The 13,546-nt window shown below is 32.5% G+C and overlaps 1 protein-coding gene across 1 annotated transcript in view; it reads left to right on the forward strand.

Moving 5' to 3' along the window:
* The window catches only part of fwd (phosphatidylinositol 4-kinase beta fwd), a 115,631-nt gene that overhangs the window by 45,708 nt on the left and 56,377 nt on the right, over positions 1-13,546 (forward strand). Inside the window, exons 7-8 of the mRNA XM_075359288.1 lie at positions 5,377-5,511; positions 11,906-12,081. Of these exons, the coding sequence (XP_075215403.1) occupies positions 5,377-5,511; positions 11,906-12,081 (311 nt within the window). The remainder of the gene's footprint in view (positions 1-5,376; positions 5,512-11,905; positions 12,082-13,546) is intronic.

Below are 13,546 nucleotides of genomic sequence, written 5' to 3' on the forward strand. Positions count from 1 at the left end.
GAAAGGTATTGTGTTGTTGCACAACAGTGCCCATCCACATACTGCTGAAACGCTCCAGAAACTCAACTTTGAAGTACTGGTTCTGTTTACGAAATCATCCACAGCAGACGTGGGTTTCATAAAGTCTGTGCTAGATGGGTCCCAAAACAACTCACACAGTTGCATAAACAAACGCGCTTGGACATCTGCCAAAAACATTTGGATCGCTACAGTAACAAACGGGACATCTTCTTAAGACAGAATCATCACTGGTGATGAAACATGGATCCTTTATTACGAGCTGGGGAGTAAATTGCAGACTATGGAGTGGAAACACCCAAAATCGCCCTGCAAAAAAAGTGGACCCAACGATCCACAGGAAAACTGATGCTTAACGGGTTGTTGGATCTCACAAGGCTCAGTACTGTTACATTATGAGGAAAGGGGATGACAATAAACAGAGCACGTTACAGTGAGATGCTTACTGCCAACCTAAAGCCTGCAATTCCATTTTTTTTTGCAATTCGAAGCAAACGCTGAGGACTGCTGTCGAAAGGTATTGTGTTGTTGCACAACAGTGCCCATCCACATACTGCTGAAACGCTCCAGAAACTCAACTTTGAAGTACTGGTTCGTCCTCTATATAGTCCTGATCTTGCACCTTCTGACTACCTTGCACTTGATTGGTCCTCTCAAAGAGTCATTAAGGGGCCTTTGATTTACCTCGGCGAAACAGTGAAAGAAGAGGTGCATTCCTGGTTCTCAACTCAACCGAAAACCTTCTTTTATGAGGGCATCAGGAAGCTTGTGCAACAATGGACCAAGTGCATTGAAATGCAAGCGGACTATGTTGAAAAATGATGTACATGTAAGTTTCCTACTTGTATTGCAATAAAATTTATAACTACATTGGGGATATAATAATTGACCTACCCTTGTATTTTGAGTTATATGACAGGAATTTTTACTTTCCTGGAATCTTGTTCTATGATGCAAGAAAGTGTGATAATCAGTCAAAAAATGGATATGGGTGTTTTTTCATTTCTCAATGTTCATGATTCAGGAACCTCAAAATACAAAAAAAAATTGCGGTTAATGTTTGTGTTTATGTGTGTGCGTGTCGAAGAGTGAAGCTTAATAACTTTCAACTGTAGAACTGATTTTGATGAAATTTTGTACAGACTCACATATATATATATATATATATATATATGGGATAATTTGTTGGTAAAATTTTGGAGTCAATATCTTCAGGGAGTGGTGTACATAGTTTTTTGGAGACAATTTTCTCAAAATTTTGCCAACATAGTCAATTTTATATTAAGCTCACATGCATGCATACTTCTTAACATTTAAAAAAAAAAATATTCCAAAATTCTTCTTTTTCCCCCAAAATTTAAAAAGGCTATCTTTTATTTATTGCATATATTTTAACCATTGTTTTGCTTCTTTGGCATAATAGTAGAGCAGGTGACCTAAAAAAATTCTTTGGGGGTAATATTTTGGGTGGGGGAGCCAATCAGAGATTAAATTTTTTTTTGTATTTTTTAAAACTTTTTTAGTTTATTTAAATTTTTAAGAATAATTGGTAGATTTTAGAGTGAGATTGGACTGTATGTTCATAGGTAATGAATGAAGACAGCCCCTTATTGCTTGTTGAATAATGGTTTAATGAATTGTTGTCTTGACAGTTAATGAAATGAATTGTAACATAACATATAACTTGACATATAAAATTAAATAAAACATTAAAGCTAACGTTCATCTGAGCAAAGAATGGAGTCCATCTGGACTAAGAGTATGATGTGACTGCCTTAGATCAGATTCAAGCGCCGAATGCTAGTATGAGCGGAACTCTCCAGTGAGCGCTAGCACCCACTAGATCGCAGCACTGGACAGCTCGACAAGAAATAGAACAATAATATTACAATAAAATTTCATCATAATGCACCCACTCCTCCAAAAAATAAATTCTAGATAAGTTTTAATTGGTTGTAAATTTTTCATTGTAATTTTTAGAATTTTTTTCCATTTAACATAATAAATGTAGACAAATCTAAAAAATTTTTGGGAAGTGATTTTGAGGGTTGGGGAGGAGAAAAAAGTAAAAACATCAATTTTTTGAATATTTTTTCAACTTTTTTTGTGTACCTTTATTTTCCACTATATAAGATTATATAACCGTTTTTTTGTATTCTGCTTTTCATTTTTTTTAATCTGCATTTGGTATAATGGTTTCTACCTGATATTTAGGTTTTTGACTATTTATTTCTTTGTTTTCAGAAATTTTTATGGTTTGAATTTTATTCTCTCTGAAAATAGAATGTTTTTCACAGATTTGTAGATCAATTTTACATGCACATTTATCCAGTTTTTGAATTACAAACTTAACTTAGTGGCAGTTTTTTAAATATTTTTGAAAAGTAAATACTCTTGAGAATTGCATTAAATAAAGCTTTTTTCGTATATAGATGGACTCTAGCATATTTGTCTAATTATATAAGTAACTAACAGGAAGAGAAGTAAATTATGTAGATTAATTTACTAGTAAATTATTAAATAATGTTTTGTTGAAGGTGAACACTATCCACTGTGCAAGGAGTATTAGAATTTCCAACGTTACTGATATCAGAATCATCATCTTAATCACCTCTGTCATTTTCAGTATATTCTTATAAAGAAATAATAAAGGATTCAATAGTATTGTCAATAATGTGTTCTTGCCTGTTATATTCCGTTTCTGTTTACTTAACTTTATCCCAATACACCTTCAGATTTTTTCATTCATGTCAGTCATTTAAATTTTCACATAGCCTTTAAACATCTGTGATATTAAAAGTTATGTTATGACTTGCTACATATCTCCTTTAACTTCTAATCAAACTTTCTTGATAGAATTTAAATCTGGGTGGTATGGAAGTAGTCTGAGAACATCATTTCCTTTTTTTTGTTTTGTAAAACATCAAACACATAGATAGTAAACTTTTCTCAGTTTGCTTTTACAAATTCATACAAGTATGATCTCAGCATCAAGGAAGAATGAGGAACAGAATGTTTCTACAACCACTTTATCATATTTTTGTTTCTTGAATTGGAATTTGTGATTTTTCTATTGGCATTGTAATAGGGTGTGTTGTCTGAAAATTACCACAGAGCTATCAGGAAATTTTGGATTTAACATCTCTTCTGTTAATTTTAAGTAATTTTCTGCTTTCATTTGACCTCTGCAATTCGTACTTTTTAAACTTCTTTGCCAAGTTAGTAAAGCATTTGGTATAAATCAATTTCTCTTCCAGCATGCACTGTAATAAGTTTGCTACTCTTTGAAATAGGAACTTTCGGCCTGCCACCTAAATCATTACACTATGATTTATTTGTAGTGTGAGAAGATATTATATATGACTTGTCAAGATACTGTCGGCCTGTTTTCAGTTCTAAATTTTTTTACAGCAGTCAGATACTGAATATGCTTACACATCATGTCACTCAGTGAGAACCCTCCTATTATTTTCAGTTTTTCTCCACCTAAAGCCAAATTCTTTTATTATTTTTCTCAAACTCATCCCATTTTCTGAATTTGCAATGGCATCTTAAAGCTCTAACATCTTTTTTTGCCATCAGGAGTTGTTTATGAATTTCATGAAATTTGTTTATAGTCCGTCTCACCACACACTTATCAAAGTCATCTAGTTCTGTTGCAGGCATTTCATAGGGTTTGTATTTTACTGAAGTAGAGAAAGAAGTCTCCATCGGATTTTTGGCTAATTTTTCTAGCAACTGCTTTTTTTCTTTTCTCACTCTGGAATTGGAATCACAACACCCCCCATACACAGCTACTATTCTTTCTTCACAATTTTTAATGTGAATCAGTTGTTTATCGTCTTTTTCTGACTTCGGAAATCGATCACTTTCTTGTTTCATAAACTCTAGGCCTGCCATTTTAGTTTTGTGTCTTTTACGGTAAACTTAAAATTACTCATAACTATAAAACACCAGAAATAACAACCAATTATAAAATGTGATTATTTTTCTCAATCAAAACTCGAATAAAAAGAAATGGAATTTGCACAAATGCTCTTACAGGATCAACAAATGCAGCAGAACTAGTTAACTGTATTATACTTAAGCGTTCAATAACGTAGGCTTATGGGTAATTATTATTTATTTTTACATTTGCCTGGCTGTATTTGAAAACAACAGGCACATAACAAACAATTAGCTATATTTTTTTTTGATAGGATTCTAAGAAAAGTGACTCTTTTCCTGAGTTTATAATACTTGGCTTTCCATGTTTATTTTTACAATAAATAAAATATGAAAGATTATAATCTTATGTGTATATAGGTCAGACAATTATAATGTTAGTAAATGTATCATTTAGTATTTCTCTGCTGATGTAATTATAATACTTGTTGAGAATAGGCTTGCATCTTTAAAACATTTAAAGATATAACATTTCTTCTCATGAATTTTTAATAATTTATGAAGTATAAACAACAGAATTAAAAAATATTTAAAAGTAATCCGTAATACCATCCAGTAGCATAAGATAATAATTTGTATTTACAAGAAAGTAATTTGCTTCTGCATGTGAAAACTAAACTGAATATTTTCAGTTTGGATAATAGGCATCATACCAGCTGTCGTAGTCCAAGCTTCAAGATTCATTGTGGCAGCTATACTTCCACCATGAAAATGAAAAAAAAAAACTGCAAAATAGTTATATAAAAATTATTGGATCTGTGAAAATGTTGTTTATGTAATTTTACCAAATGCTTGTGAGCAATAAAGGAACTAGTTAGGGTTCTATCTGATCAGAGATAAATATTAAATTCATATGAACTAAGATGATGATTGTTGATCATCACAATAATTCAGTCAACATGGGCAACCATTTTTGCCATAGCCTGGAACTTGATATGGACACCAAGTCAATAAAAATTTAGGAAAATGAAGATACTAATGATTTGAGGATAATAAAATATTGAGGCATATAACATTTTGTTATTTAGGTAACAAGAATATTTAGCACTAAGGTTTGACTAGACAAGAAGATATCAAAAGTAAATTAAATCACAAAAGTAGAGCTTTCATATACAAATAGTGTTCTGGTTTGAAATACAGTTTTGGTGATTTAAAAATAAATTTTTTAATATTTTTATACAGGATAGTATTCTTTAACATGATATGCAGTTGTCTCTCTATCTGTGAAAAAGGTTCAACTCTGAAATGAAAATAATAGAATTTATAGATGAGAGTATAGAGAGGGTTTTAATGAAATTTTATTTAAATCATGTCTTCATAGGTCTTTGGATGTTACATTTGAAGAAAAGTTAAAATATGTTCATATATGAATTTATTTATTGATTTGTATTCTAATTATATATAAATGTTTAGGTGTAGACAGTCAGCAGATTTCTCTTTGAAATGTTCCTGGCTGCTTGATGCTTACAGTTCTGATGCTGCATTACCATCAAAAAAGAAATCTCATGGAACTAAGTTTAAGAATCTCATTCTTTCTGAAGAGCTCAGGTAATTGATAACAACTATGCTTTATTTATTAGCAGCAGTCCTTTTTATTTCTAAAAAAAAAAATATTATATTGATGGAAAAACCAATTCTTTTTCATAGTGGATTATTAATTTCATATTATGGATCATCATAAATTGAATTATTGTTATAATAGTTATCAGTTTTTATTTTTTGTCTGTGGATTATTTTTTTAACTGAAGTTTAGTTACCACTGAAATATTGAATTTGCCCATGATTAGTTGCATACAAAAAAAAAATAATTGTGCTAATTTTAAGATTTACTGCCTTAGTGATAAAACTGCAAAAGTTGGAATTATATCTCAGTAAGTCAGCAGATGTTGCTAACCATTAGATACTTTGCATTAGATATGAAAATTTCAAGCTTCAAGAATTTTTTATTGTTCTATTAAAAGATTTGCAAAATGAATATAAAAATATTGGAGTCACTTTGTGTTTTTTTTTTTTTTTATGAAGTTGAAAAATCCCATGTATTCAGAGAATAAATGTTATCCAAATGTGATAACTTGACTTTGATGATTATTTATAAATTTGTGGTTCTTCTGAAAGTATCAGTGTAGTATGCAAGTACTTCTTTTTAGGCTCTTCTTAAGATTTCTAATAATTTGATAATATGTAGCAGTTTTGCTGAGCTAAATATTTTTGTCAACCAGCAAGCAGAAATTAAATTTATAATGAATAATTAAAAAATATTACAGTGATGCAGCTGCCAAGTGTCATCCAACTGTAAGGCAGATAACTTCAGTATGAGAAGTGATTCATCAAATTGTAGTAATATGTGTGACAGATTTCAATTTGCTTGGTGTATTAAGTGAGGTGGTTAGCTAGGCATGTTGTTAAGTGTTTCTTCAGTCATGGATAGTATGTGTGACATATCTAATAAATCATGGTTTATAAGTAGTTTTACAAGCAATTTCATATTGGTTATGAATCAGTTGAAGCTAGGAGAAATCAGGGGATCCTTTGACAAAAAAAACCCAGAGAATATTGAAAGAGTAAGTAAAATGATTCAATCATTTGAGTGGTCAATGAGATGAGCAAGTGTGAACTTGCTCCAAGTATTTTGATGGTTAAACAAAAGGAGCAGCGTTTCTCAGTTTCATTGGAGTGGTGCAATCGTGCGACTTCAGATTTCTGCATATTAAGAATTGACATCACAAGAGATGAAACTTGAGTTTATAGTTATGGTAGACCAAGGTTCAGTTCTCAATAGAAATCACTAACATGAAAGGTACATTTTTTTGAATTGTTTAAGGACATTGAGACAGCCACTAAAGCATAACTAAAGACACTCACTAGAGAGGATTTCCAAAACTGCTTCAGAAAGTGGCATGTATGCTAAAATATATGTGTTCAAAGCTAAGGAGAGTATTTTGAGGAAGACTGTTGTTAATGTGTCTTTTGCAGTAATGATTGCAAAAGACACATATTTCTGCATGTTGTATCAGTAATTTTTTACTAGTTTACATAAGATAATTTTCAAACATTTACACAAATTAGTGACTTTCATTGTATAGCTACTAAATAGCAGAAGAGTGTCATTTATTAAATAAAATATATGGTGGGATAATTATTTCTTTTACACCTTCATCATTTTCAGTTCCCTTTAATCCAAATTTTCTCCGATTGGGCCTTCTACAAAATTTCTCCATCTGCCTTGATCCATGAACCTACTCTTCCACTACTCTCACCACATCCCCTCTCTTGTGTATCACCGTATTTATCCATTTCATTCTTGGTCTTCTACCTGTCTTCTCTGCGTGCATCATCCTGTCTGGTAATTTTTCCTCATCCATCCTTTCAATATGCCCAAACCACCTGAGCTTTGATCTTCCAATTGACTCACAAGGCTTCCCAATTTCAGTTCCCCTCTAATCATACTACTCCTTACCCGATCCCTTCTTGTCTTCCCTAGCATGCTTTGCTTAAATTTCATTTCTGCTGCCTGTACTCAACCCTCCATCTTTCTGCCACCTGTCCACGTTAGTAAGAATTGGCATAAAGTATGATTTATACATCACTCTTTCCTCACTCTCCACACATTGTATACTCTGTATCCATTTCACCCCCCCCCCCCACCAATTTAATCAGGTCATCTGCAAATAAAAAGTTGCTCATTCCTTGTGCTATTTCCTTTTTAACTTTATTGAAGATTCCAACCATATTTATTATAAACAAAAGTGTAAATATCACACTTCCTTGTCTCAACCCATTCTCTATCTCAAATCAACCTGACCTCCCCAGCCTTGTCCTGACGCTACTCTGGCTCCCCTCACACATAATTTTAACCATCTGGATGCCTGCTTTATCCACATTTCTTTCTTCTAGTACCTGCCACACAACTTCCCTATCCATGCTATCATGTCCCTTTACTCTGTCCAGAAACGCCATTACTAATTTCTTATTATAATTCCATTTCTTCTCGCTCATCTCAGCAAAGATTTAGCAACTGTAGTGGATGCCTGAATCACATTTGTTCCTTATCTGATTTCCCTCACGCTTCCTTCTGATGCAGTTTTTCAATATCCTTTCAAACAGCTTCGCTATATGTGGAAGTAGTTTAATACCTCTGTAATTACTTCTTGTCCCCATTTTTAATTATGGGGATTATTATTCCCTTTTTCTAGTCTTCTGGAATCTTCATTTCCCATATTCTTTTGAACAGTATGTTCAGTCACCGTAAACAACAAACTTCGCAGCCTTCACCATCTCGGTGCGTACCTCATCAATTCCTGGTGCTTTACCTCCTTTCATTTTTCTTTAACTATACTCTATCTCCTTCATCGTTATGTAACATCCCTCTTCTGTCCCCACTCCTCCTGCTACTGTCCTGTCCTTTTCCTCCCTTCTTTCTCCCAATTTATTTGGGTTTAGGAGTTCACTCAAATATTCTTTCCATCAACAAAGTATTTTTTTGTTACTTACTTCAAAGACTGTTCTTAATAAACTTTTTGTCTTCTCCCCCTTTTCTTTTACTTTTAATGACACTAAACAGCATTTTCTTATTCCCTTGTGAGTCCCTTTCCAGCTCTTTTGTGAACTCTTTCCAATATTTGCTCTTTTCTCTGCTAACAACTTTCTTACATTCTCTTTTTGCTTCCCTGTGGTAATTCCTGTTTTCATTCTTGTGGCTTTTTTTCATGTCTTTCATGCTGTCTTCTTTTCAGCTTCCATCCTTATGTCACCATTCCACCACTTAGTTTCCTTTCATTTTCTTTTCCCACTGGTTCTACCTGCTTTACTATACCCAGCATGGCACTCTTGAAGCATCCCTAATCTTCCACTTCTTTTATTCTTCTTTACATAAACATTCCTTTATCCATCATTCCTTATCTTGTTTTCTTTCAACTTCCACCCTTTAATTTTTCTTTCCCTCATAATCTTCACACTGGGAAATTTCCCAAATCTAAACTTAGCCATTCCAGCCTGTGGTCTCTTCGAACCACTATTTCTTCTCTCATCACCTTTACATCCCATCAGTTCTATGATGGATAATCACTTCTCTGAAACATAGTCAAATACCGATTTTGTTCTCTCTCCCCATCCTTATCTCGTAGCCTTTTCTATTCTTATCAAACTAAGAGTTTGATAAGACTACTCTTGGTTCACTAGAAAGTTATTCTATTCACAAAAGTGTAACATTATTTCATCTTTCCCATTTCTTTCTCCATATGGTCCCAGTACTTCCTGTATTCCATCTCTTTCTTTTCCCACCTGCACATTCATATCCTCTATACTCTTCTTATCTATTATTCTATAGTCTTCTTATCCTCTATACAGCTTTCCAGTTTCTCTAAGAACTGTCCTATATTTTCTTCAACACATCCCACCTATGGTGCATACACTTGTATGATATCCCGGGTCTTACTTCCAACCCATAGTCTTAATCTTAAGATTCTATCATCTACTGCCTCCATCCTCAAGCACTCCTTTATCTCCTTACCCACAATAAAGCCAACTCTATCTTTTGCCTTTTGCCCACCACTCCAATACAGAACATATCCTTCCCTAAAGTCCTTTTTACCTTTTCCCTTCCATTTAGTTTTACTTAAACCCAAAAATCATCATTCTTTTTTCTTTCATACAATCTACCAGTTCTTCTGTGCACCCATTAAGGGACATAATATTTGCTGTCCCTTTCCACATATAATTTTTTTTCTCATTTTTCTGTACTCAGTAGCTTACTTTTCACGCTTTTGCTGGTACATCCAAGATCGTGCATCACCTGTGGGGAATACCCTAGCCTTTTCCTATCTACTTTATCAACCTTCATTTTAGGCTCATATCGATGAGGCCCCTGATTTAATATCCTTGTTTTTTACACCTTAATGCCAGTAAATACTCAATTAAAATAGATTAAAAAAATATTTGTGAATACAGATTGAGAATATAGTATAATAGTTATGAAATTTCTAAGTTTTTACTTTAATTATTTTCACCTTCATTTTAGCTTGTACTGTTATGAAAAAGAAACAGTTCATTCAGATAAAAGTGTATAGACAAAAAAAATTGCATAAAATGTGTAATTGTGCTACGGAATCACTTGAAGTATCAAAATGTAATTTTGTTAACTAAATAATCAGAAAATTACAAACGTATCCACGTAAAATTTTTTTTGTAATACAAAAAAATTTTATAATTATAATTTAATATTTATCTCTGATTATTTTAGATTAATTTTTAGAAAAGTGAATGGCAGAGGATATAAGTCAGCAAAGCATCTTTTTGAATTGATGTTTTGAAGAGACAGACTGAGTTAAAGAAACCAATGAGTGGGTCTTGCAATTGAAAGGTGTGGCATAGATGCCACCTTTTGTGAAAAGATTTTCGTTAACAATAAAAGTAGAGTTTGAGGCTTATTATTAAAAGGAGAAGTAGAATATTTACAGTAGGTAAAAAACCCAAAGAATACAAAAAACTTCAATTTGATTATTACATCAAAAATATTGATACATTTCAAAAAAAGCAATTCATCTTGATTAATTTTGTTGTTAAATCATTACTTTAATCTGTTTGAAAACCAAAAAAAAATTAAAGCTTGTCTTTAAAAAGTAAATATTCAGTTATTATTTTAGAAACTATGTGTATTTTAAAAATTATATATAGTATTATCCTTTTTACAGATTGGTTGAGGGGTACTGTATTAAATTTTTCAAACACTGCACCATTGATATATGAAATTAGTTATAAAAAGTAACCTTACCTATATTATATCCCAAATACTTTTGGTCATTCAACCATCCTCAGGAGAGAAATTTTTTTTCAATTTAAAACATTAAAATTAAAAAAATATAAATTATTAAAATCATAACAATTTTTTTAATTTACATTTTTACTTTTAATTTTTTAAATTGAAAAAAATGTCTCTCCTGAGGATGGTCGAATGACCGAAAGTACTTGAGACATAATATAAATTGTTGGTAAGGTTGATTTTTATTTTATTTTTATATTATAACTGATGCTGTATCCTAAGTTTTATGGAAAAAAAGACTACTTACATTTTCTTGAAAACATTACTGACAAACTTCAGCTTGGTTTGTTTGCTGACACAAGTCACATCCCTGTTTTAAATGTTTACTCAAATTCCAAAAAAGGGATTTTTTAAAAATAATTATATTATTTAGTAAAGTAACTAACTTATTAATTTACTATTGATAAGTAAAAGCATGTTTTTGAATGGATATTTTGAAGAAGAGATTGAAAGTTTCTTATTTTTATTATCATTATTTTTCTTTAAATTTTATCTAGGATTAATTTAATTTTCAATTTTATCATTGAAAAATAATGGATGGTAGCCTCCAATATAGTTATTACTGTAGGGGGTATCTAGTTCCACAAGATTATGTAATAAATGTTTACTCTTATTATTTTACTTCTATTTTATGTTATTATTTGGTTATATGTCTATTAAGCTTATGTTGTAAGAATTTTTAACTGTAAATAATTTTATTTTCACTTTTAATCTGTTTATATTTTTTGGAATAGAGATTATTATTATTTTGTACTTCTTACAAATGAAGAAACTTATATCGAAGAAATTACTTGCAATTGGTAAGCAGTACTTTACTGACTTAAACAGATAGTTGAAACTTCATCTTTTCTGTACTTCAGCAAATCTGTGCAACTATTAATATAACCTGTAGCACTACAGCACAAAAGAGTTTTCTACAGATTCCATTCACCATTGAAGAATTATCAGTATTCAAAGTATTAATTTCATTGTATAGTGAAGTAAAAATAAAAATAAAATAGGCCTTTGTTTTTTGGAGAATGTTGAATTACTATATGATTAATATATATTTAGTATTGTTTTGTCTCACACATTTATTATTTTATTGTTTTGCCTGCTTTTGAATGTTGGTTTTTTAAATTACAGACCGAAAGAGAGTGAAAACCTGCGAAGAACTGTAAACAAGCTGAAAGATTTAAATTTGTCATCCATTCCTGGTGCTTCTTTGGCTCCTCCACCACCATCTCCTGTTAAGAAAACACATCAGAGATCACGTTCAGATGCATCTGCCCTCCAGGGACACCGTCCTGTAAATGGACAAGGTTATTATACTGTACTTTTAAAATATTTTTTTTTTGTTTATCATAATTTTTCAAATTAAGCTATTTGTATTTTTACCTTGTAGCATTACAGGAATTTAAATACTTTTGTACAGCGAGAATTTTTAATTCTACATGCTACACTGTCTGCAGTGTATATCAATATTTTCAGCCATATTAGATGCATAGCCTCCTCTATGAATCATGAGACCTTGCCGTTGGTGAGGGGGCTTGAGTGCTCAGTGATACAGAGTAGCTGGACCGAAGGTGCAACCATATCGGAGAGGTATCTGTTGAGAGCCAGACTAAGGAATGATTCCTGAAAGAGGGCAGCAGCTCTTTCAGTAGTTGTTAGGGGCGTGAGTCACAATGACTTAAACGGCCATATCAACATCACTCAGTCCTCTGAGTACTGCGCAGCTGAAAGCAATGGAAAACTACAGCTGTTTTTTTTTTACAAGAAAATGTGGCTCTCTGCATTTTCAAAAGCAATAATGGAGGCGCCTTCCTTGGTAAAATATTCCGGAGGTAAAATAGTCCCCCGTTCGGATCTCCGGGTGGGGACTACTAAGGAAGGGGTCACCAGAAAAGTAAAAAATAACATTCTACGAGTCGGAGCGTAGAATGTTAGAAGCTTAAAAAAGGTTGGTAGGGTAGAAAATTTAAAAAGGGAAATGGATAGGGTAAACGTGGATATAGTAGGAATTAGTGAGGTTCGGTGGGAAGAGGAAGGCGACTTTTGGTCGGGTGACTTTAGAGTAATTAACTCAGCGCAAATAATGGGCAGGCAGGAGTAGGTTTCGTGATGAACAAGAAGATAGGGAGGAGAGTGGAGTATTTCAAGATGTATAGCGATAGAGTCATTGTAATAAGGATAAAATCAAAACCTAAACCGACAACGATTGTTAACGTCTATATGCCTACAAGTGCCCATGATGATGATGAGGTAGAATGTGTATACGAAGAGATTGATGAAGCAATTAAACACGTAAAAGGAGATGAAAATTTAATAATAGTTGGAGATTGGAATACAAGCATTGGAAAAGGCAAGGAAGGAAATATAGTGGGTGAATACGGGCTGGGCAAAAGGAATGAAAGAGGGGACCGACTTATAGAGTTTTGCACGAAGTATAATTTAGTAATTGCCAACACCCAATTTAAAAATCATGATAGAATATACTCTTGGAAAAAGCCAGGCGATACTGCAAGGTATCAGATAGATTATATCATGGTTAAGCAAAGATTTAGAAATCAACTCGTTGACTGCAAAACTTACCCTGGAGCAGACATTGATAGCGACCATAATTTGGTGATAATGAAATGTAGATTGGGGTTTAAAAACCTGAAGAAAAGGTGTCAGATGAATCGGTGGAATTTAGAGAAGCTTGAGGAAGAGGAGGTAAAGAAGATTTTTGAGGAGGACATCGCAAGAGGTCTGAGTATTAAAAGATAAGGTAGAAAATGTAGA

This window comes from Lycorma delicatula, chromosome 1 (genome assembly GCF_047948215.1).
Source record: "Lycorma delicatula isolate Av1 chromosome 1, ASM4794821v1, whole genome shotgun sequence".
In the NCBI taxonomy this organism is placed as follows: domain Eukaryota; kingdom Metazoa; phylum Arthropoda; class Insecta; order Hemiptera; family Fulgoridae; genus Lycorma; species Lycorma delicatula.